At 36.2% G+C, this 25,875-nt stretch overlaps 2 protein-coding genes across 9 annotated transcripts; both read left to right on the forward strand.

Moving 5' to 3' along the window:
* Positions 1-252: 252 nt before the first annotated feature.
* Positions 253-21,056, forward strand: LOC18431337 (5'-3' exonuclease family protein). Of its 8 annotated transcripts, none has more exons than XR_016049757.1 (19): positions 253-336; positions 456-572; positions 783-841; positions 986-1,045; positions 1,177-1,230; positions 1,370-1,418; positions 1,533-1,580; positions 2,794-2,859; positions 3,034-3,084; positions 3,162-3,281; positions 3,368-3,452; positions 6,642-6,723; positions 11,353-11,467; positions 11,565-11,621; positions 11,709-11,755; positions 11,832-11,886; positions 14,085-14,321; positions 20,295-20,410; positions 20,528-21,056. XR_016049757.1 is itself a non-coding variant. In XM_011623937.3 (19 exons), exons 1-19 carry the CDS (start codon positions 325-327, stop codon positions 20,600-20,602), a joined length of 1,413 nt encoding a protein of 470 aa, XP_011622239.1. In that variant the 5' UTR covers positions 253-324; the 3' UTR covers positions 20,603-21,056. The 8 variants fall into 8 exon arrangements, 6 of the variants coding, with proteins under 6 accessions (XP_011622239.1, XP_020521209.1, XP_011622240.1 ...); XR_016049756.1 differs by having other exon boundaries at positions 20,295-20,406; XM_011623937.3 differs by having other exon boundaries at positions 14,085-14,229.
* LOC110007006 (uncharacterized) lies at positions 4,718-6,017 on the forward strand. Its single transcript, XM_020665552.2, is given in 1 exon segment — positions 4,718-6,017. A coding segment is annotated over 1 exon segment (615 nt). The 5' UTR covers positions 4,718-4,861; the 3' UTR covers positions 5,477-6,017.
* Positions 21,057-25,875: the final 4,819 nt, after the last annotated feature.

The following is a 25,875-nucleotide window of genomic DNA, read 5'->3' on the forward strand; positions in this document are numbered from 1 at the left end:
GATTAGAAGGGGATGTTTCAAACAACGAAAATTTAGAAAGATATGCGTGTAAATTACTTGGAAAAAAAACCCCCCGTAATTACAACACAATTCATCCACATCTTGCTTCGTAGTTCAAAGGGAGTGTGTGGTAAAATAAAGATTTACGAGGACTGAGCTGGTGCCCGCACGTGTCGAATGGCAGGCGATCTTGGCTGTTCTGCTCTGACTCCTCCCTATAAATAATAAAAGGCGGGAAAATTGCTCACTCCCATTCGCTCTAAGCTCCCTCACTCGGTCGATAGACTCTCTCTGTATCTCTCGGGCTATGCTGAGACTATCGCCATGGGAATCAAGGTAACGCAGTTTCTTTCTTCTTTCCTGGTTCCCTAAGTTGAGCTTCACTAGTTTCACCCCTGACAAAGTTAGGGTTTATCAGCATTTTAAGGACTGCGTCTTGTTGCTTGTGTATCTAGGGTTTGACAAAGTTATTAGCGGATAATGCTCCCAATGGAATGAAGGAGCATACGTTCGAGAGCTATTTTGGTCGCAAAATTGCAATAGATGCAAGCATGAGCATATACCAGTTCTTGGTAATCATATTTGGTTTCAAATAATTATGCTATTCTTCTTTGGTAAATTTGTATTATATGGCATCATGTTTATCAATTAGGGGGTTGTGGTTTTGTCTGTTGAGTTTGGCCTCAATCTCCTTGAATCCATGGGCATTTTTTCATTTCATTGTGCGAAATTCCTTGTTTTCAAGTTAATGAATTTTAATGGAGTTAGCTTCTTCTTTTTAGATTGTTGTAGGAAGAACTGGGAGTGAAATGCTTACAAATGAAGCTGGTGAAATCACAAGGTGAGTTATTTTAGTTTGATTTGTTCACTTAGTTTTATCTTTCTAGGAGTACTTCACAGGCATTGACTTGTACTTGATATGTTATGCTGAACATTCTATGGATTTATAAAGTAATCACGAGATGCATGCTGTTCATTTGTGCAGCCACTTACAAGGCATGTTCTCTAGGACGATAAGACTATTAGAAGCTGGAATTAAGCCACTGTAATACATTTTCTAGCTCTGGTTGATTGAATGTCCACATCATTTTACTTAATGGGCTTTCTTTTTCTTTTTCTTTTTGGCAATTGAATCATTATGCTTCCTTGCTGCTGATTGATTGGTTTTGTTTACAGATATGTGTTTGATGGGAAGCCTCCGGATCTAAAGAAGGAGGAGCTTGCGAAAAGGCATGTTATGCTCTTACTTTCTTTTTTTGTATCTGTACAATAGCTCATTTAGTTGCCAGAAGGATGATTGATGTTAGTTTATTTGCAAAAATATCTCATGAAATACATGTCTGGACGTTGATAATCATTTATTCATTAGGCTCTCTAAGAGGGTGGGTGCAACAGAGGATTTAGCGCAGGCCATAGAGGTAGATTGTGGGGATTGAATGTGCTCATATGGTTTATCATTTTTTTATACCGAATTTATTTGACTATCCTGGCAACTTTTTAAAATTGCCTCTTTGGTTTTATAAATTTTGCAGACAGGGGACAAAGCAGATATTGAGAAATACAGTAAGAGAACAGTAAAGGTGATATTCTTTGTTGTTGTTTTGAGTCCTGGTTGTGATATTGTTATTTTTTGAGAAAAGACAAAGAACTAACATGAAAATCTCTAACTGAAATGCATCAATGGGACCATAGACAGTTAATGAAGCCAGTGACCTTGTCCCTAAAGAATGCAAAAGATTGGATAGCTTTACAGTATTCTGAGACCATTGGTCATGAATTCTTTTTGGAATCCAAATCCTTCCTGTGTGTTGGGATATCTTGTGACCATGTTCGATTTATTACACAGAGCATGCCTTTTTACGCATTGTTTTATGTCTACAATCACATGATCTTCAAATCCTGGCTACTGTAATTTCTCTTCCCATTGAAATATATTAAACTCTGAAAAATAGAAATGCTCATTTACTTCCTATTCCATATAGCTTGATAGAAAACTCTTGAGGTTTTATGTAGAAGATATTCACCATTTCGTAGCTAATAATTTTCAAATGTGCATGTAGTTGTTAATTTTGTCCAATGTGGTAAAGAAATTTTGGAGGCTTGGCATTTATAGGTCTAATAGGGGTCGTTTTACTTCGTTGTATACACTGGATAAACAATCAGGTGAACATTACTTAGTCAGTTGAAGAGGAAAATGTAAACAAAGTACTGCTATATTATGTGCATGTTGGAGTTGGAAGCTGTGCAAAGAAGCAATAATGAAGACCTTGTAAATAGTCTGTGATAGAGTCTATCGCCTCTCTTTTCAGTTATTCACTTTCAAGTATAAAAATCATTATTTCTGTCGTGGGGAATTCCATCATGGGACTCATTCTTCTATTCCTTCTCTTATTATTTGTGTCTGTCTTGGGGAATTCCATCATGGGAACAGAATATTATGTGCCTTCTGCTTTTTGTTTACGTCTCCTCGTTTTAATTATGCGCACCGTAAATAGTGGTATTCTTCTCGCTGTATGAGGTACAATAATTAACCAAGACAATAGTTTGTTCCTTGCATGGTCGAAATTCTTCTTCTTTTCTCTCTCTCTCTCTCTCTCTCTCTCTCTTTTCCTTTTTTCTTTTACATCTCACTTTAAAGTTGTTCTCTAAGGCCCCAAGAAGTGCAATTTTACCATGACTGAGTTTTCTGTGGGTTTTTCTGCTGCTGGTCTATATTTGAATATAATTAAAGGATGTTATCCTTTTGCACAGTTGGATATTTGTATCCGAAGTGTGATTTTCTTTTCCTCTCAGGTCACAAGGCAACACAATGAAGACTGCAAACGGCTTTTAAGACTAATGGGAGTGCCTGTCATTGAGGTGATACAATACAAATATATTCATGCATTTTAAAGCAAAAGTCTGCTTCATACTCAGTTTTATTGACTTTGAAAAGCACATGTGTGATTTACACTAATTCATCTTTTCCCTTGATGTATTTTAGATGATCTGTTATTTCATATTAGCTGATTCATAGGTCTGTTTAATTTGCAGGCTCCATCCGAAGCAGAGGCAGAATGTGCATCACTTTGCAAAAATGGCAACGTATGTGCAAACTTTTGCATGCCATTTCATTTGTCATGACTGTTTTGAATGATTTTATATTTTGTTATACACAATAGGTTTATGCTGTGGCTTCTGAGGACATGGATTCGCTTACTTTTGGAGCTCCAAGATTTCTTCGGCATTTGATGGATCCGAGCTCAAAGAAGGTCCCTGTGATGGAATTTGAAATTGGGAAGGTGAAACTTTTTCCCACGAGTCCTATTACCTCGAATGCTCAACTTGAACATTGCCTGGCTTTGTAACGGAATGAACTTGTCAGCAGATTTTAGAAGAGCTAGACCTCACCATGGATCAATTCATTGACTTGGGCATTCTTTGTGGATGTGACTATTGTGAGAGTATCAAAGGTAATACTATCTTGTGTTGTATATTTAAAGCTGTCTTTGCTAAGGATACAAAGTCATTTTCATATCAATTTGGTTCTTCCATTTATACCTAGATTTGCTTCTCATTGTACATTCTATCTCTTCTTATTCGTAGAAAAAAGAAACGATTTTGTCTTTTTTTCATTGGAGCAAAGGCCCTTAGCTATATGGAATATTTTTTTTTTTGTGTGCATTAAAAATTACATTCTTCCAATATGGAACTACTCCTTTTTCGGATGCTTCCACATTTACTTCTCCGTACTCTTGCTTGTTTTAGTTTCAATAGAGAAAGCCTTGCATATTGGCTAGTAGTTAAGATGTAGAAAGCTCAAAAAAGGAACTCTTTGATACTTGAAAACTTGTGTGATGAAAGCACAAAGAATGCCTTAGCATTCTGCAATTCTCACTGACCTTGTTAAATATGTTCTGAAAGTTTTGAAGCTTTATGAGAAACCCCCTATCTAATAATCTACTTACTTTTCTTCGTTCCACTAAGCGATAGCAGAGAGATGCATACTGCACTTTTCAGATAAGCACTAAAGTTGTGTTTTCCAATTTGCAAATTTACAACCAAATAAAGCTTGAGTTCTTGATGGAACTTGCCTGTTGATTGCTCTTGTATCCTAGACAATCCATGACATACTGCACGTTTGCAATTTAGACTCCTATGAACTGTGATTCTGGAAGTTTGAGATACACTCCCCATTTTCTTGCCATCTGACATAATTTCTTTGCTCTCTTGCCATGAGATTTTTATTAGTTAATGTTGGGAGATCCGTTCTTGAATGCATCTTGTAGAATCCCGAAAGTTGTCTCAATTCAACTTGTTCATGATTTGTTGAATTCGTACTGATTGGTACTTTTACTTGCATAGTCCTCGATAGATGGGATCTACATTAGAAATTGAATGGGTTCCCTAAGATAAATCAAGACTTTCAATTTTTATCTTATTTACATGTATATGTCGTATGCCGTGGTACATTTCATAGCATAAACATAAATAAGATCATGAGCCAGTATGAAATTGAGTGAAATTTTGCAAAAAAATACCCCACCTGTTTTTGTTTCCCAAGAAGAGATGGGGAACATGCTCAATATCATTTGATTGAATAGTTGCCTCGGCTCCTTGTTTGAAGAAACCCTCCACTTCAATTGGTATTTTTTCACAAAAAACAAGCTTGAGATAACAAATAAAGTGTTTAACAAAGATTTCGAATTTGTCCCGAATTCAAGTTGATTATGTTTCGCTTCTTCCCTAGAGAAAGACGATCAAACAATTCCAAATCATGGTCCTTGCGGATCAGATCCTCTGTATCCCTATAGGATACAAAACGATACTCCAGATATTTGATATCTTTCCGTTTGAATGAGATCTCAATTCCAGCTGGTAAATGGAATATACAGAATTGGTGATCGATCAAATATTGCAAAGCACTGGTATTTATTACAGTTCAGAATTGGACCAAAACTGGATTTCTGTTTATTCTGGCACCATATTATCAGATTGGGGAGGAAGATTAGAATTAGAGATTGATAGAAAAGCAAGGATATGGGCCCAAGTGAGCAAGAAACAAAAATTTTATATTCTAGTTCTCCCACCAGCTATGGGTTTGAATCTAAGAGAAATTCTAGACAATGTTTGCTACCCGGAAATTTTATTGTATTTCCTGAGTGAGAAAGAGACTTTGCCCATATCTGCATGTTCTTCAATTATGTTTATACCTCCGAGAGGAAATAAAGCGGTTTGGTGGTACACTATATGTATATGGTTATTGTAACTTCAAATGACCTATGTATTTTGTTATAATTTCCAATTGGACAATCCATCAATACAATTGGAAGATGGTTCTAACTGGATAAATATTTTTGATTTTCACTGGAGACTAGGAATTGATGGACTTTCCCATTTTATTGACGCGATGCATCACTACTTTAGCTACTTTAGCGGCTTGGCCAGTTACTTGAAATTCACGATTATCCCATTTGTCGATGTTAGCAATGTATAGCGGTTTAGTGTATATTGTATTAGTAATTTTTAGATGTTTGATTTTTCATATTCATAGTACTAATATAATATATCCTATAACATATTTTGGAATGAATTTACATCGTGTGGAATATGAAATATTCTATTCAATTCAACAACTATATATTAAATTGAAGGGAAGATATGACTCAGAGAACAATTATGAGAAATTAGAAAGAAAAATCAGAAATTCGGATTAGATCACATTGTATCCAATATGAAATATGAACTTTAAATTGTGATTATGGAGTAACATGTAGTCTTTGAATGTTACGTCATGAGTCTGGGTCATGCCTATTTGGCATTTTGAGTTTTATTTATTTAGTTCAATGAATGGCATGTAATGGATTAATTTATTTTACTTCTTAATTGTTAGCCTCTTAGAGAAGAATAGACACAACAAACTATGTTACCCTTTATCAAACAACTTAAACAACTACTATATTAGTACTAAACTAAACTGCCTACTATCGCATAAATCATGGCCGCTTGGTGCATCGGAACCCCCCACCTTATCGACTCCACATCCCACTGTTGATAACATTGATGCTGTTGAGTGACACTTTGTGCTTTTCTGTGTTATTATGAGTGATTCATTTCTAGTTGTTCAGAGGTTACTGGTACTTTGTTATTTAACTGCTTAGTGCATGGGTTTTTTGGCTTTGGATAACATTGGGATTCAGATGACTGTAGTTTCTCTCAAGGTAGAAGATGCTGTTATGGGCTGTGACTTTCATTATTGGGAGAATAGTACTGGAGTTAATTCAAATTGAATTCATATTTCTTGGATTAAATCTTGTTTTATGTTGTCATCTTGAAGTTCTAAATTCATATTTTCAGAGTGGCATTAAAAAATATTTATCTTCTAGACTTCTGTGTTCTCTGTCCTTAAGGGAACTACTTTTAAATGGTTTCCGTGTACCATGGTGTTATGGATGTATAAGACATTCTTCTCTGTATGGATTATTGAACAATTTTCTTACGGCTCTGACACTCTATTTGTTTGAACCATCAAACATTTTTCTGGCATGCTTGGTAGTGGTTGACAAAGCTCATGATAACCAGTGAGTCGTGCCTACTGTTTTTGCTATGCTATGCTTAATATCACAGCTAAGTAATTCAATTTCTCTATGTTTCTTTTATAGGTATTGGGGGACAGACTGCTTTGAAGCTCATTCGTCAGCATGGATCAATAGAAAATATCTTGGAGAACATCAACAAAGAGAGGTACTGCTTAGTTCTCGTCATTTTAGGTTATGCATTAGTAAATATTTTATGGGGTGTATGAGTGTATGTTAATTTTATCGTTTTAGGTTGTGGATTATTAATGGCTTTAAACTGTAATATTCTTGGTGGGCCTATGTGACAAAGCCTCATACATGAAGGCAGTATGGTAAGAATGGGATGATTGGGATGGGGATCACAATACATTGGCTTGTCATTGTGAATCTTTGTATTTTTGAGATATGTTCTGCTTGTTGAACTCCAATTTGTGTTCGTGTTCCTTTACAAATTCTAACCTGTACATTAATAATTGTTGGAGTTTTAAGGAGTTGTTTTGCATATTGTCTAAGCTGCTTTAGTTTCAAATGAACTCTCTATCAAACTAGAAAATTATGGGCAACATTAAGTTCTGAAGTTGGATTTTTTGGCAATGAATGATGTTTGGGTCTACTTATTTAGAAGTTATTGTTTACCCCTTTCGATGATTAGGGATTTACATGGATGTCAGGGATGTTTTGTTTGGATCTCGTGAAGGTCCATATCTGAGCCTGAAAATACAGTTTGACAGGTGATATCATTTGGGGCTCAATCTAAAGAATACCCTCTTAGTTTTTCTAAACCCACAGTAATTTTTTTCTAAACCCACAGTGATATCTGTTGAGCCTGATGATCCACTGGGCTCTTACGATGACTCGTAAGACACGGCTCCAAACCCTGTTGCTGACAAACTCTTTGATACAATGGTGGCCATATTTCGTCCTACCCCTGAGGATGGTCTGCCTCCGTTTGGGTTACTCAAAGCCCCCCTTTCTCTCTTCCCTGCCCTACTCCCCTGAGGACAGGAAGCATTTTGCTCGATAGCAGTGCCAGCTCTGCACAGGGGTCCTCCACCTCTTCTCGCACTCCAGTCTCGGTGACATCTTCTTTTGTCGACCGAATGGATGAAGCTCAGGGCAAGATTCAATGTATTACGTAGGTGATGGGCTTCCCCCATACCGGCCTGGAGGGGCCTTTTCAAGACTTTTTCAGGGCAGACTTACTCTCCAGATCGAAGGTGAGTAGAAAGGGTAGCCGGCAACTAGCTAATCTAGCCTTTGACATCTCCTACGACCGCTCTATTCCTCTATCTCTCTCTTTTCCTAACCTTCCACTTTCACTCTCCCCGAGTGGTTCAGTAGTCAGGCGTTCCCCTAGGAACCTCCCTCTTAACCCCAGATTTTAATGTTAATCCCTTCTTGGAACATTGGAGGTCTAGGATTGCCCTTCAAAAAGCAATCTATTAGAGATCTTTGCCTCGAGCGTCACCCTACTATTCTGCTCATTACCGAAACCAAACTTCCTGCCCTCACTCTTCAATAGGTCTGACAGGTCTGGGGTGGAAGACCTTGTCATTGGGAGGCTCTTCCAGCCGAAGTGGCTTCAGGTGGAATTTGGGTCATTTGGGACCCTTTGGAGCATGACTTATCCTCCTCGGTTATAGCTTCTTTCTCTGCCACGATAAGAGGATCTCTGACGCTTTGCTTTGGAAATTCTCCGTGGTGTATGGCCCTAACCAAGATACTCTAAGGCCCAATCTTTGGGACGACCTTAACTTTGCTGCAACCCTACCCACTCCTTGGTGGTGTGTAGGAGGGGATTTTAACGTTACCCGATGCTCTTTCGAGTGTAACTCCTCTAGAATCACACTTGCTATGAATCTCTTCTCGGATTTCATTTGCAACAACTATCTCATTGATCTCCCTATCCAAGGAGCTTAGTTCACGTGGTCTAACCACTCCTCTTCACCCTCTCTTTCCAAATTAGACAAATTCCTCATTTCTGTTGAATGCTACCTTTGTGGGATCTCATGTTATTGCCTTACCTAAACCCACATCCGATCACAGTCCTCTGCTCCTGAACACTGAAGCCTCTCCTAGAGGACCTAAGCCTTTTAGATTTGAGCTTTCCTGGCTACAAGAAAGGACGTTGACTCCTGCCCTCCCGGTATGGTGGGCGTCTCTTTCGCAAACGGTGTTCGGGTGGGCAGGTTTCAAATTACAGCGCAAACTCCAACTTCTTAAAGCCCAGCTGAGAACTTGGAGTTCATCTTTATCAGGTTCTTTCGCGGCCCAAAAACACCTTACCTTGGAGGAAATCAGACTTCTAGATGTGGAGTAGGAATCTTGCATTCTACTCCCATCTGAAGCCCAGCGTAGAACCTCCCTCAAGCTTCACAATCAAGCCATTCTCAAGAAAGAAGAGATCGATTGGGCCCAAAGATCCCGGGTCAAATGACTCAAGGCTGGTGATCTCAATACGGGCTTCTTCCATAAGCCGGCGAACTGCAGGAGAAGGGATAATTGTGTCTCACACATCAGGGTAGGCGACAGATACCTTGATCAACCAGCTCAGATTGACGAAGCAGTGGTTAACTTCTTCACTGATCTCTTCTCGGCTCCATCTCACCCCAAACCTGCAATGGGAGATCTCCAATTTAGTATGCTTCCTCCTGAAAAAGCGTCTGGGCTGGAGAGAATGTTCTCTGAGGAAGAAATCCTCGCTGCCATTTTTAGCCTGGCAGTAGACAAAGTGCCGGGTCTGGACGGATTTCCCATAGCTCCCTTCAAAGAGTTTTGGGAATCCTTTCGTCTCGATTTTTTAGCCCTATTCTCTGAATTCCATGCCAGAGGAGTCATTCACCATGCTATGAATGCCATTTTCATAGCACTATTTCCAAAGATAGAAGGAGCAGAATGCTTGAAGGACTTTCGCCCCATTAGCTTGGTACATTCTACTTACAAGATTATCGCTAGGTCCTAGCTTCCCGTTTGAAAGAAGTTTTGCCATTGGTTATTTCCGCCACCCATTCGGTCTTTATCGATCATCAGATTTTGGACGGAGTTCTTGTAGCCCATGAATGCGCTCACTTGCGTCATATCGCCAAAATCCCAGGCCTCAGTCAAATTGGACTGGGAAAAGGCATAGGACCATGTTGATTGGGCAATCCTCGAAGAGACCCAACTGAGGATGGGGTTTAGAAGTAGGTGGAGACTTTGGATGAGTGCCTGTTACACCCAACCCTACTTCTCAATCCTCATTAATGGGTCCCCAAAAGGCTTCTTCCCCTCCACTAGGGGCTTCCGCCAAGGGGACCCTCTCTCTCTTTTCCTTTTTGCCATCGCAGGAGAAGTGTTCAACAGATCAATCTCTAGGATGTTTGCTGCGGGTCTGTTGAATGGCTTCTCGTGTGGTAACAACGGCCAGATTGTTTACAATATGTAGATGACACTTTGGTCTTCTGCAATGCTTTACCGGAGGAAGTAGACTACCTTTTCCTTTTCCTTAGATAATTCGAATATGCAACTGGTTTTAGGGTGAATTTTAAGAAAACCAAAATGATTGGGGTGTCGGTTGCTCCTGAAGAGGTCAAAGCTTTTTCAGATAGTTGGGGCTGCGAGGCCGAGGAACTTCCCTCTACCTACTTTGGACTACCCCTTTGTGTAGGTAAACCAAAGAAGAAGCTATGGTCAAACATCTTGGATAAAGTTGACTGCAAATTCGCAGGTTGGAAAGGGAGGTTCCTATCACCAGCAGGCAGACTTAGTCTTATTAAAGCCACTTTGGCAAATATCCCAATGTACCAGATGTCCCTTTTCAGCATGCCTATTGTTGTGGCACAAAGAATCAAGAAACTTATTCGTAGATTCTTTTAGGCTGGGGATACTTCTAATCACAAATTCCATTTACTGGGATAAGCTTTGTAAACCCGAAGAGGCTGTCTGGTCTGGGGATCAGAAATCTAAGGCACCACAATTTCACCCTCCTCGGTAAATGGTGGTGGAGACTGTTGACCCTAAGGGGTCAGCTGTGGGTAGACATACTTAGGTTTAAATACCGTATCCCTTCTTCTCCTTGGCTACTCGAGTAGAAATATTATCCCAGGGCATCGTGGATGTGGAAGACTATCACTAAATCATTTCATCTCTTCTCCGAAGGGATCAGATTTCAAGCCAGAGAGGGAAACAAGATTCGGTTTTGGTCGGACCTTTGGATAGGTCAGCAGACTCTAAAAGACCATTATCCGAAACTCTTCTCCTTGGCACGCCACCAAAATGCATACATAGCTGAAGAGATTAATCTTGAAGATGGTTCAACATCTTGGAACCCTCTTTTCAGAAGAGATCTTTCTGATCTTGAGTTTACATCATTCTTAGAGCCAGTACATACCCTTGCCTCTTATTTCTTTCTACACCACGGTGGAGACAAAATCATCTGGGCACCTGCTGCCTCAGGTGGCTTTTCAGTCTCATCTCTCTCCTCTTTCATCTCCCAACCACCTACTTTTCCTTTAAACCTCACCTCTTTTGCCAACCAAGCTTGGACTTCCTTGGCGCCTCCAAGACTTAAAACTCTTCATGCGGGTAGCACTACATTCATCATAAATTTTTGGAAGTATTATGTTGAAATTTCTGGCATGGTGAATAGATCAACTAGTTTTCTATTGTGGTGTCTACATGATCTGGAGTGTGGCTAAGGATTTGTAGGATTCATCATCTATTGGAAGTCCTTATCTTTTGTATGACCACGTTGATTTAATCGTGGCATTAGCATCCCATACTTTGTGTTTTCTGACTCATGCCTTGTTCAGTGCAGATATGTGATACCTGAGAATTGGCCTTATCAAGATGCTCGGTGTCTTTTCAAAGAACCGTTGGTTTCTCCTTTAGAAGATCTGCCAGAGGTCAAGTGGGCTTCTCCAGATGAAGAGGTGTCTTGTTATGTTCTGTTTATTATCTGATTCCTTGATTCCTACTCTGCCTTCTCATTAGTGGGATTATGTTTTCTATGCTGCTTTTGAATCATAGGGCCTCAGCACCTTCCTTGTGAAGGAAAATGGATTTAACCAGGATCGAGTGACAAAGGCATGTTCTCTACATTCATACAATGTTATCACTCTTCGATAATTTACTCAAATTTATTTGTTCAACTGACATTGTTCATCTTTACAGGCAATAGAGAAGATCAAAGCAGCCAAGAATAAATCATCCCAGGCCCGGTACGTATACAACCATACCATTTTTTATTAGTATGTTAATGTTTGATTGGTCTGATTTTGTGTTAGTTTTATGCAGTTTGGAATCCTTTTTTAAGCCTGTTGTAACCACAGCAACACCAATTAAGAGAAAGGTATGTCTTCCTCTTGAGAACACATTTAAGCCTAGAGTTTTTATTTGCATTGAGCTGTTGAATTCAATACTAAGGTCCCCTTAAGCTAAGCATTTGAATTTTATTTATTGGGTTTGAAGTTATATACAGCCTGCTAGTCATGATTACCTGCACACAAGTTGATTATATATATGTATTTACCAAATCTTCTACTCAGTGTTAGAAACATGGACTTTGGGTTGGGACACGTTGGGGTCTCTATCCTGGGTCAGGCCTGACAAAGTCGTCCTAGTCTGTCAGAGACTTGGATGGGTCCAAATAAAAAAATGATAAAAATAATAGTAACTCGCCACACTAGGGCAGTTCCCATGTATATTGTTCTAGGCTTAGCAGCTTACTGGGCCCGAGTGACTTAGGCAAGTCTGAGTGAACTTGCCTGAGTCTCGAACACTGCTTCTAATGAATGTATTGGAGTTTTTTTTTTTTTGTTAGAAAATGGATCTGTGAAGTGGATGTGTTGGATATTTTGTGCTTCAGTTTTTATTATAGAGTGAATCTGTGAAGTTTAAGTATGTCATGTTACTTCAAGGTTAAGTATGTCATGTTACTTCAAGGGAACAAAGTATCTTTGTGCCTCATGGAACTCCAAGCTTTGTGCCAATTGTAAAGATCGATCTTATGTTTATTTGTCATTAATGGAGCTGTGTTAAATATGCTCCTCTGACTATGAATGGCCTCTTGATATGTTTATTTGTCATTAATGGAGCTGTGTTAAATATGCTCCTGTGACTATGAATGGCCTGAACTGATTTACTGTGGGTTGTGACTGATTTGGGCATGTTAGCTGTGATACTATGTTTTAGTACGCTATGGCACCCAAATATGATATGCATTTAGGCATGGATAGATTTGGTTTGCAACATTTGACAAGTTGTAAAAGTCTTTATACTTATAGAAATTATAATATCGTTCTACATATGCTTATAAAATGCTCAATCATTGGGCTTGGTGTCAGATATATAAAACATGAAAACTTTGAAAATTGAGTCATTAGATACATCTACATGATATGTTTGTGGTAGCACACATCGGTATTATATAACAATTTAAGAATAAAATTGAAAATGTCATAAAATTTGTAAAGAATTTAAAGCTAAAAAAAATAAAATTATGGGAATTAAAATGACATTATCATATTGTGATGCCTTTTCGTATTTCATATCTAGATATTCTCAAATACAACAACGCTGTTATTGTATCACTAATTATCATAGAAAAATTATCAAACCACACCTAAAAGCACCAAAGATATCAACTATTCTAACTCATGATTATGTGTCCTTCGATGGGCTTTTCAAAATTACATCAAAAGAAATGGGTGAGATGTTAAATAATTCATCACTTGGGTCCTTTTTGAAAAATTTCCCAAGAAAAATTTGTAGCTTCTCACATTGTGATAAGCTATGTTCGTATAAATTTGACTTCTCAGAAAGTATACAATAATGCTGTTTTTGGTACAAGAAGGTCTCAATCCCTTGAGCGTCAGATGTGAAATCTGGTGGCTGGGGGTGCCATTGACCATGCTTGATGTTTGAGTGAATTTTGCTGATACATGACAGACCCCAGCTTTCTGTTTTTAGATCTGGTGGCCTGTGGTGTTTGTGACCTTTGTGTACGAAAGGTAATGGTCTTGTTGTATACAATCCCTATATTTATGTATGTCTATTTATGTACATATTCTATGTTGTCTGCATCGGAGATTTGTACCAATGGCTCTATGTCCATTATCTTGTGGAGATTGGATGTATACCTCTTTAGTATGGTTTTTGTTGAAATAATTGGTCTCATTATGTGCTTTTCTATTGGAATACCTCTTTAGTTTGACAAAAAACCTGAGAAAATGCCCCTATAATGTTAAATATTGTCATGTACTCATGTTGAGTTCATAGCTCAAACCAAAATGCATCTAATATTTAGTCTAGCTCAAACCAAAATGGGTCTAATATTTAATCTCCCCCCTCAAAAAACAAACAATACATTTTGGGCAGTGCTTAGAAGTTAGTAGGCTCTAAGCAGGAATGGTTTTTGCTAGAACATTTGTGGCAATGAAATGCAAAAGGGTGCATTCCAATTATCGTGACCTTGTTAAATTTGATCTAAACTTTTGAAGTACCTTTCCTGATTGTCTTCCTCTTTTTCTATTGTCCACCTTGTGGCAGGAAAAGAGATGCATACTTGGTTCAGCACCAAAGCTGAAATTGTTTAATTTACAAGTGCAGAACCGCATAAAGCCTAAGGTCAATGGAGGCTTTTGCCTGCTGAAGGCACATATCAATCCGAAACACTCCAGAATTTTCTCTTGGGGTGTGTCCCTCGGTGCATAAAGCTGAGACTTAGTGAAAAGCATTATTGGCATAGGGCATCATAGAACATAACTTCCCTTTCTATATATGAAGGTTTCCTTCTGTCTGTAGTTTATGTTACTCTTATTAGAGGAAATGACAATATTTGATCAACTTGATGGGGCATTGTTTTGTGTGTAATGTTTAATTCTATGTAATTTTAAAACTTGTAATATACTAAAATAATTGTGGAAGGAGAAAAACCTGTGGATGCTTTGTTAAATGAGTAATGTCTTTTCTAATTGGTTCTATCTCTACTGCCATATATATTGGATGATGTTACAAGATCCAGCTGTCTTTGACATCGTTCTTGACGGATAAGAATGCTCGTTCCTGTATCCATATCTTGTGACTTACACTGACATTTATGCATGTGTCAACTTGGGTGTTGTTGAAATCAGTAAAGTGGTTCCAGACATTGACTTTGAAGGTCAATTGTCTGGCAGACCTGAGCTGTTTTCACAAGCATTGTAACACAGGCAGCTTTTGAAGGATGTTAACTTTTGAGCGGGATATTCATTTGGGTGATCTAAAGCTTGAAGCGGAGATTTCTTTGAGATCTTCGACCTTGACCTATATTGATTTTTTGTAATTTAGACGTGTCAGTCTTCTAATTGTGGTTCAAAACCTACTGAAAAAAATTGTTATGAATTTAGTTTCTTAAATGTTAGGTTCTTTCTTTGCATTGTTGAGTCATTGTTTGGGTTTTGATTTTAGTTTCCTTTAAGTTTTTAGGTTTTTGTAAAAGTAAGGTTCCAATCCTCTTTGGATTAGAAATGTTTGAGTTGCATGGTTTTGTAGAGTACAGGGCAACTAGAATTGGGAACTCTCTATAAATATCCATGTAGGTCTAGGGCCAATTCATATTCAAGTTAAGAAATAAAAGTGGGTGAGAGGCCACCTTTATAGAAGGATTAGTACACACGTTTTGTAGGGAGAGTGATTCTATAATTCTAGTTTAAGATTGGGCGAGGCTCCTCAACAAATTAGTGCCTTTTTCTCCCTTTCGTATGGTCAAATTGGGAAATCAACTTGATTAAGACTTCAATTCCAATCACAGTTCCTAATCTAACTAGTGTTATCAAATGCAATATGGATTCGGAGCCCTTGGGTGGTCCTTACGATATATGGCTTCAATGCATTCTTGATGCGGGTGCATCACCGCTGATCATCATCATCATCGTCAAAGCCTTTTCCCAGCAACTTGGGATCGGCTACACGAATCATGGTGTGCCATTCTGCTCTATTAAGGGCCATACCATACCCTCAGTGGGGTCATAAATCCCCACATATTTTCTCACTACTTCTCCCCATGTCCTTTTGGGCTTACCCCTTGCCTTTTTCGAGCCCTCCACTTGAACTAACTTGCACCTCATAACAGGTGATGTACTAACTTGCACCTCATAATAGGTGATGTACTGGGTCTGCGCCAGTGGTATAAAAAACATATCGGTGCCCTGAATCGGGCACCCCAAAAACCCATCCGGATTGGTGAATCGGTGTTTCGGATCGGGAATCGGTCGGATTCGGCCATAAAAAAAAGTCCAAAAAATTTATTAAAAATCATGCTAAATGTTGCTTTTTAGGAATCCAATAAGAAATAGGGGTACTATATTAAGAACTTTCATTTTTTTTGCATCAATATGCGAATATTGAGATGTTATTTCCTTGTATGAATAAATTTAAAATTTGCCTTATAATATCACTTAATTTTTAAATTTTTTTATTTGTAGCTATAATAAAAATAATACATTATATAATTTATAATATAAATAAATAAACAAATAAAATACAAGATTTTGTTATCAATGTATAATTATTAATTATAATATTGTAATAAACATGATTCAAAAAACAAAGGTGTGACCCTTACAAATAAATAAATCTACAAAAGTATAGAATTTAGAAACGTAAATTTATAATTACATTATAATAAAATTAGAAAAATAAATAAATATCATAATTGCAGTGTGGGATAATTGAGAAAGCAACTTTAAAATAGATTTTGAAGTGGTTTGAGTCAGTGTTATTTTTTTCTCATAAATATCTCATAAACTAGTAATTTGTTTTAATGGTCAATAAACTAGTATTAATATTATTTTTGTTGTTCTAATATCCTATGAGCTAGTACTATATTTTTCTTTTAATCTCTATTACTAATATCTAATAAGGGGGTTATTTTTTAGGGAAAGGTTTCTATACTTCCCCTACAGCATAGAAGATCTATGCTTCCCCTACCATCTAGCTGTCCAATTTGATCAAGAGAGCCACTCACCGTTTGATCTTAGATCCGAAGTTTCAAAGTATTTTATTTTTACTTTTTTTTTTATACAAATTGTATGAATATGAAATTTGGTACGTGTCATCTTTTCATTGGGGCGCACCTATTAAAAATAATTTTTCGATAAAATATTATGACCAAAATGCCCCTTGAAACTTTTAGGGGTATTTTGGTCATTTTATTTCATTGGAAATTATTATTTTTTATATTTTTTGCTGGTGCGAGTTTAATAGAGGATTGGACGTCCAAACTTTGGTGTCAAAATAGTTTATAGAAAAAAAATTAAGAATAAAATAGTGTAAAGACGTGACATTGTGATTGAGGCAATCTTAGCCCTCCATTCAGAATGGACGGTTGGATAAGGGGTAGTATATAAGTTTTATGCTGTAGGGGAAGCATAGAATGCTTGCCGGTTATGTTTTATAGCAGAAGGGCTTAATTTTAATTTTAATAGTGGACTTTATTAATGCCAAGAGACAATAGACAAAAATTTGCCCTACATCGAAAAGATGTGGGAGCAGTTTACCATATAAAAGAAGCGCTATGGGATGAAGGAGATGGTACAAGGTCACCTGCGTGATTTGCTGGCATAAAAGACAAGTGAGTGATGACTTTAATTTGCTTGCATAAAAGACAAGTGATTTGCTGGCAAAAAAGACGAGGGAGTGATGACTTGATGACGTCAGAATCATTAAGCATAAAAAACAAGGCCGTTTGCATCAGAGTTTTTCAATAGAAAAGGCCAAAAAAAAATGGAACCACCCGGATTATGTTTTATTAGTTGATCCAGACAGTATCACCACTACTCGATCCAAATCGGATTGGCGATTTTTTAAACACTGGTCTGCATCATACAACTAGCCCACCTAAGTTTACTTTCTTTCATCTAATTGTCTATTGGTGCCACCTAAATTTTCCTGAATGCATTCATTTCAAATTCTATCTTTTCTTGTCTTTCCACTCATTCATCTCAACATCCTCATCTCCGCTACAGTCATTGTATGGATCAATGTTTAAAAAATTGTCGATTCGATCCGGAATCGGGCGATCCGAATCGGGTATCGGTAATACCATTTCGGATCCAGTAATAAAACGGGATCCAGACTGTTCCATCTTTTTTTGGCTTTTTCTATTGAAAAATCCGATGCGGGCGGCCTTGCCTTTTATACTTAATGATCTCAACGTCATCACTGCCTCGTCGTTTATGCCAGCAAATCAAAGTCATCACTCCCTCATCTTTTATGCCAGCAAATCATGCAGGCGGCCTTGTACCATCTCTTTCATCCCATAGCGCTACTTTTATATGGTAAACTGCTCCCACATCTTTTTGATGTGGGGCAAATTTCTGTCTATTGTCTCCTGCCATTAATAAAGTCCACTATTAAAATTAAAATTAAGCCCTTTTGCTATAAAAAACCCATTATTAGATATTAGGCATTAGGCTATTGGTTAATAGAGATTAAAAAGAAAAAAATAGTATTAGCTCATAGGATATTAGAATAAAAAAACATAATATAATAATATTAATACTAGTTTACTGACCATTAAAAAAAAATTACTAGTTTATGGGATATTTTAAGAGAAAAAAATAACACTAGCCCAAACCACTTTAAAATCTATTTTAAAGTTGCTTTGTCAATGATCTCACATTGCAAGTATGATATTTATTTATTTTTCTGATTTTATTATAATGTAATTACAAATTTACGTTTCTAAATTCTATACTTTTGTAGATTTATTTATTTGTGAGGGTTGCACCTTTGTTTTTTGAATCATGTTTATTACAATATTATAATTAATAATTATATATTGATAACCAAATCTTGTATTTTATTTGTTTATTTATTTACATTATAATTTATATAATGTATTATTTTTATGATAGTTGTAAATAATTGTAAATAATTTTTTTAAAAAAATTAGATGATATTATAAGACAAATTTTAAATTTATTCATACAGGGAAAGAACATCTCAATATCATATTGATGCAAAAAAATGAAAGTTCTTAATGTAGTACCCCCATTTCTTATTTGATTTCTAAAAAGCAACATTTATAATGATTTTAATAATTTTTTTGGATCTTTTTTAAGGCCGAATCCGACCGATTCCCTATCCGAAACACCAATTCACCAATCCGGATGGGTTTTTGGGGTGCCCGATCCGGGGCACCGATCCGTTTTTTAAACCACTGCTATGGATATATTCTTTTTTGACCGCCCAACATTCCGCCCCATAGGGCAAAGCTGGTCTTACAATTGTCTTATAGAATTTGCCCTTCAGCTTTATTAGTATGTGTCGATCGCATCTCCACTTCACCCACCCAACTCAAATTTTATGTGTAGCATCTTTTTTAATCTTGCATGTTTCCTGGATTATCGACCACATTTTTGGGTATTTCCTTGCCGTCAAACGCATCTCCTCTGATGCAGTCAAATTAAATCATTGTAAAAAATTGTAAAATATATAAAAATGTGTAGAAAAATATAAAAATGTGATTCATGTGATACTAGGCATTTAAATTTACTATTTATGTTTTTCATATTAGTTATTTGAGTCAGTTTGTTTCCTTTATCATTCTCTATATTCTAATACAATGAACATGTAAAAATAAAGTAATCCATTCCATTCACTAAATTAAGTAAATAATCTCTCCGCCAAATAGTCACGAGTCTCAAGGCTCATGGCATAGCATCCAAAGACCAAAGGTACTTCATGAGTACAATTCACAGGTAAATATTGACATCTTATCTCCGAAGTCTAAACTTCAAATACCAAATGTTCATGACATATAAAATCCAATAGATAATAAATACATTCAATGTCTCGACTCTCAACTCTCAATCAGGTGAGTCGTGCTTGGTCTATCCTCTTCCAGAAACCTTCAAAACATACGAAAAACACTTTCACATGATCTATTGCAAAAGCCACATTTTTTTTTTTTAGAACTTCTGATTCAAGAATTATTTCAATTGCCTAAGTAGAAATCCCCTTAGAACCATGTAAAAATGTTTACTAAGGGGTTTTCGGGGGGAGGGAGGGGGGGGGGGAGCATATACCCCCACAAACCCTTCCCCCCTTTTCGGAGGGGTAGGCGAGATCATATTAATCCTAGTCGTCGCCTACTGTTACCCAAGAACTGTGCCCACTGTTACCCAAGAACTGTGGGCATATGTGGGTGCATCACCAAATCTCACATTTGCTGGGTCCCTTCTTGCGGTGCAGGCTGTATAATGCTTTATGTGGCCATAATGCTTGCTGCGGCCATATAAAGCGTTCTGCTCTGGCATTTGATAAAAATGAACCCAACCGGAACTCCTAACACTTTTTTCCATTTCCATACAAGCCCACCAAAGGTTGATAGACTGGTGTAGGGTCCAATTACATTGATTCTACCTCACAATGTGAACAATGAATTTACATTCATAATCAATTGTTATTGCCTATTTACTGTTGGCTTCTTTATTTTTCCCAGCTAGTGCCACCATATCTGTAAGTCATGAGCATTTCTCCTATACAAGAACTTTCCTTTTTCTTTTCTATCCTCGAAGATTTTTCTGTATAGCAGAACATAAGATATTTATTTGCGTTTTTTGGGTGGCTGAGCATGTATTATATAGTTTTGCTTATTATTTCTTCCAAGCGGTTGGTATGTTACCTATTCGTTGGTGTTCTTGATTTATTCTTTGCCATGCCATTCTAAGTACTATATTATTTGGATTTGCTTCTGAATCCACAATCATGTAGGAAGTGCCTGCCAAGCCTGTAAAAGAAACTACAAACAAGAAATCCAAAGCTGCTGGTGGGAAAAAGAAATAGAGGAAATGGATATGAAAGTTGAGAATTCTGCTCTCTTGTTGTGGGTATTTCTTTTTATTCTTTTTTTTTTTAATTTTATTTCTTTTTTGCTCTATCCATATTTTTTAAATTCTATGGGTGGCAAGAATTCCTTTAATTTCATCTCTCTCTCTCTTGAATAGGTGGCAAGAACTTCCTTGGGAAATTTGCAGAAAATTATCAAAAAACAGGGTTGCATGGCTATATTTTGGTGTTAGATGTGGTCTCCCTTCTTGGTAATCTTTAGTCTTTTCTGAACTGCTATGTAGTTGGTTTCATGCATCGGTGAGAACTGGAATACATGCATACCTGGCCTCGGGATGTACTTAAATTTAGACATGGCCATGAAGATGTGGGTTTGGAATTGCACAAAGAGAGGGTGCGACAATGTCGAGAAAGATATTGGGTGTCGAACTGATTCCTTGTATCAATGCCATCTTATTCCCTGTATCATTGAAATGAAGATGTGGACTTCCATTTTTGCTTTGCAGTTTAGCAATACTGGTGGTATCTGAAACCATTACTTAGTGAGATTTTTGTACCTTTTTTTGTGTGGAGAATGTTTACAAATACTATATACTTTTTGTACAAGAAGGTCACAATCCCTCATGTCTCAAGGATGAGTGGTTATAAGAGTGTTATTGATTAGACATAAAGTTCCAAAAACAAAAACTTTCGGATTTCATGACTCATTCAGCCAATTTGACATCTAAAATTTGAAGAATAGTTGTGAACTCCTTGTGTACATAAGGTAAACATATGATCTTTTTTGTGTGAGCATACCTTCCACCCCATGCACTCACGCTGGATTTATTTCTCATTATGATCAAAATTTCTGACTTGGGGGCCTAGTATTAAATTCCTATTGCATCTCTGTCTCATTATGAAAATTTTTGACTTGGGGGACCTAGTACTAAATTCCTATTGCATCTCTGAGTCAGTAGGATGCAAACGATGTTATTTGATTGAAACCATGAACCCCACTAGAAAACCGGTTTCATTTTTTGAGAAGCAAAACCGTAGTCAGGACGAATATTTGTTGTAAGTAAATAGAAAAATATAGTATGATATCATTTTCTCTAATTTAAAGAAGGAAAAAGCTGGTGTAGGTCCATTAGCCTATTACATATGAGTCCAACGGTTTAGATTGAATCTGGTCGATTCAATGGTTACGATTGTATTTCGTATTTGATTTTTAATGTTTTTTTTTTATTATATATAAATTCAATTCATTTGAAATTTTGAGTTTGTTTTTTAAAAATAGTAGAATCTAATAAAAATATCAAAAAAATAATTTGTAAAAAATAAATTGATTAAAATATCATCGAAAAATTTTAAAGGTATTGTAGTAAATTTATATTTTTTGAATTATTATTTTTAATATTTTATTAGATTCTCATTGATGAGAAAAATAGATGTTTAAAATTTTAATTGATTTGGATTTATAAAATAAAAAAATAAAATTAAAATATAAAATGAGGTCATATATGGCCGATCGGTTCAAATTGAATATTTGTTTGTTGATTCATATATAGTTGTAGGTTAATGGGTCTATACTAGCTTTTTCTTTTAAAAAAAATATTATATGTGAGGCATGAGAAATTTGTTACAAGACCTTTATCTTCAATTAGTGAAGAAAGAGGAAAATTGGATGAGGCTGGCAGACCCATAATGCTGCTAAACATTTTACTTCCCTCTGAAAAAGGGCAAAAAAAAAAGAAAAAGAAAATAAAAGGATTTTTCAAGCTTTGTTTAGTGTGAGCCGGCCGACCATGTTGAATTTAGACCAATTCATGGGTGATTCCCAGGGAGGATCTTTAGTTTGAATACTATTAGATTTCAAATGGCGCATGCAATCTCTTTTTTCCTCGTTTCCTTTTCTTTCATGAGATGTCAAAAGTTTACCTTTTACAATGTATTCTTCGTGTGGCAAGTTACTAGGTGGTTCTGCAGGTTTCGTGATGAATTTATTTGGTGCAGCCAGTGTTTAAAAAAACGTCGTCCGGTTCGACTCGGGAATCGTCATGGACGAATCGAATCGGTGAAAAAACCGGGAAACGTCCGGTTATAGAGAGAACAGGACGATTCTGTACAGTGACTCGCCGATTCATGGTACGGAATCGGCGAGTCCCGTACGGAAGAACAATTTTTTTTTTTTTTTTTGTAATCCATGATAGATTTTTTTGTAATACTTGATCGATTTTTTTGTAATCCATGATCGAATTGTTTTTTTTTTTTTTTTGTAATCCATGATCGAATTTTTTGTTTTTTTTGTAACCCATGATAGAATTTTTTGTAATCCATGATCGAATTTTTTGTAATCCATGATCGAAATGTTTGTTTTTTTTTCTTGTAATCCATGATCGAATTTTTTGTTTTTTTGTTTTTTTTTTGTAACCCATGATAGAATTTTTTGTAATCCATGATCGAATGTTTTGTAATCCATGATCGAAATATTTGTTTTTTTTTTTGTAATCCATGATCGAAATGTTTTTTTTTTTTTTTTGTAATCCATAATCGAATTTTTTGTTTTTTGTTTTTTTTGTAACCCATGATAGAGTTTTTTGTAATCCATGATTGAATTTTTTGTAATCCATGATCGAATTGTTTTTTTTTTTTTTTTGTCATCCATGTTGGAATTTTTTGTTTTTTTTTGTTTGTCTTTTTTTGTAATCCATGATCGAATTTTTTGTAATCCATGATTGAATTTTTTGAAACTTTGTGATTTTTTTTTTTAATCCATGATCGAATTTTTTTTTGTAATCCATGATAGAATTTTTTGAAAATTTGTGATTTTTTTTTTTTAATCCATGATCGATTTTTTTGAAAATTTGTTAATTTTTTTTTTAATCCATATTATTCAAAGAGAAAATGAGAGAGATGATGATTCTGAGGCCACCCTATCCCAGCCATATTATTCACATATCGAGTCCCAACAGCAAAGAGAAAATGAGAGAGATGATGATTCTGAGGCCACCCTATCCCAGCCATATTATTCACATATCGAGTCCCAACAGCAACAGTGTAGGGATGAGCACGACAGTGCAGGTGAGCATGAAGGATGGACAAGCGTCGGGGATTTTGGATTGGGAACACAAAAAAACACTAACACTCAGGGATTTGGGAATAGTCAGACGCTTGCTAATATCGATGATTCGCTTTTAGATCGAATCAATGAATTGTTAAACGAATTCAATCAATGGCACCAGCGTGACCAAGAAGAACAATAACGTCGTCTATCATTTTATTTTTAGATCATATGTTACTAATTTTATGCTTTATTGTAGTCCATGTATGTTGATATACTTATTCCATGACAATTCTATGTTTATCCTATTGTGTGATGTAAATTAAATGCTGAATGGCGGTTCATGCAGGGAAATAACATATATTCATTCAAAAACATGAAAATTCTTAATGAAGTACCCCATTTCTTATTGAATTCTTAAAAAACAATATTTATAATGAATTTTAATAATTTTTTCGGATTTTTTTGAAGCTTTATTCCGATCGATTCACCCGATTCCCGATCCGGATCGCCGATTCGCCGATCCGGATTGGTTTTTTGGGTGCGCGATGCGGGTCACTGATCCGTTTTTTAAACCATTGGGTGCAGCTGAATATATTGTACATTTATAAGCATGATAATTTTTTTTTTAAAGAAAATATAAGCATGATAATGATACCCATATACACTTAATTGGAAAGCATTAATGTTGAGGTCTGAGGATAGGTGGCTATCGAACAACTTCTCATGCCCAACTTATTAATACGCACAAACTTGCACGTGAAAGGTATTGTAGATAATTGCAAATAAATTTACTTATATACATATTTTGAAAATATTTTTTTATTTGTATTTTTTTTTTTATTGATTTTCTTAAAGAACATTTTTGACAAAAAAAAAAATTCTCTGCAAGTGCACACGCAATTTTATTGGGAATTGATCAAAATTTAAAAATGGCTCGAGAATTCTATAGGTTTGATAGAAAAGTATGTTGGGCAATATTTTATCTTATAAATGGGTGAATTTGGAATACGTTTTTATTAAGAAAAGCCTCTTAAGCAGCGTTTTAAAAAACGCCGAGTTGAACCGGACTCGCCCGGTTCGACTCGGAAATAGTGAAAAAGGAACCGGATCGCCCAAAAATCGGAAATCGTCCGGTTCTAGAGAGAAACGGACGATTCTGTACAGTGAATCGCCGATTCACTGTACGGAATCGGCGAGTCCGAACAGTGAATCGGCGATTCCGTACGGTTTTTTTTTTTTTTTTTTTTTTTTTTTTTGTGGTAATCCATGATAGATTTTTTTGTAATCCATGATCGAATTTTTTGGTTTTTTGTAACCCATAATAGAATTTTTTGTAATCCATGATCGAAATGTTTGTTTTCTTTTCTTGTAATCCATGATCGATTTTTTTGTTTTTTTTTTTTTTTTTGTAACCCATGATAGAATTTTTTGTAATCCATGATCGAATGTTTTTTAATATATGATCGAAATGTTTGTTTTTTTTTTGTAGTCCATGATCGAAATGTTTGTTTGTTTTTTTTTAATCCATGATTGAATTTTTTGTTTTTTGCTTTTTTTGTAACCCATGATAGAGTTTTTTGTAATCCATGATTGAATTTTTTGTAATCCATGATCGAACTATTTTTTTCTTTTTTTGTAATCCACGATTGAATTTTTTGTTTTTTTTGTTTGTTTTTTTTTGTAATCCATGATCGAATTTTATGCAATCCATGATCGAATTTTAATTTTTTTTTTAATCCATGATCGATTTTTTTGAAAATTTGTTTTTTTTTTTTTTTAATCCATATTATTCAAAGAGAAAACGAGAGAGATGATGATTCTGAGCCCACCCTATCCCAGCCATATTATTCACATATCGAGTCCCAACAGCAATAGTGTAGGGATGAGCACGAAATACTGTAAATTAAATGCTGAATGGCGGTTCATGCAGGGAAAGAACATATCAATATTCGCATATTCATTCAAAAACATGAAAATTCTTAATGGAGTACCCTCATTTTTTATTGAATTCCTAAAAACCAATATTTATAATGAATTTTAATAATTTTTTCGGATTTTTTTGAAGCTTTATTATGACCGATTCACCCGATTCCGATCCGGATCGCCGATTCGCCGATCCGGATCGGTTTTTGAAATGCCCGATCCGGGTCACCGATCCGGTTTTTAAACCATTGCTCTTAAGCAGCGTTTTAAAAAACGCCGAGTTGAACCGGACTCGCCCGGTTCGACTCGGAAATAGTGAAAAAGGAACCGGATCGCCCAAAAATCGGAAATCGTCCGGTTCTAGAGAGAAACGGACGATTCTGTACAGTGAATCGCCGATTCACTGTACGGAATCGGCGAGTCCGAACAGTGAATCGGCGATTCCGTACGGTTTTTTTTTTTTTTTTTTTTTTTTTTTTTTGTGGTAATCCATGATAGATTTTTTTGTAATCCATGATCGAATTTTTTGGTTTTTTG

The sequence above is a fragment of the Amborella trichopoda genome, chromosome 2 (genome assembly GCF_054954075.1).
Source record: "Amborella trichopoda isolate Santa Cruz 75 chromosome 2, AtrichopodaSantaCruz75HAP2 v2.0, whole genome shotgun sequence".
Classification (NCBI taxonomy): Eukaryota; Viridiplantae; Streptophyta; class Magnoliopsida; order Amborellales; family Amborellaceae; genus Amborella; species Amborella trichopoda.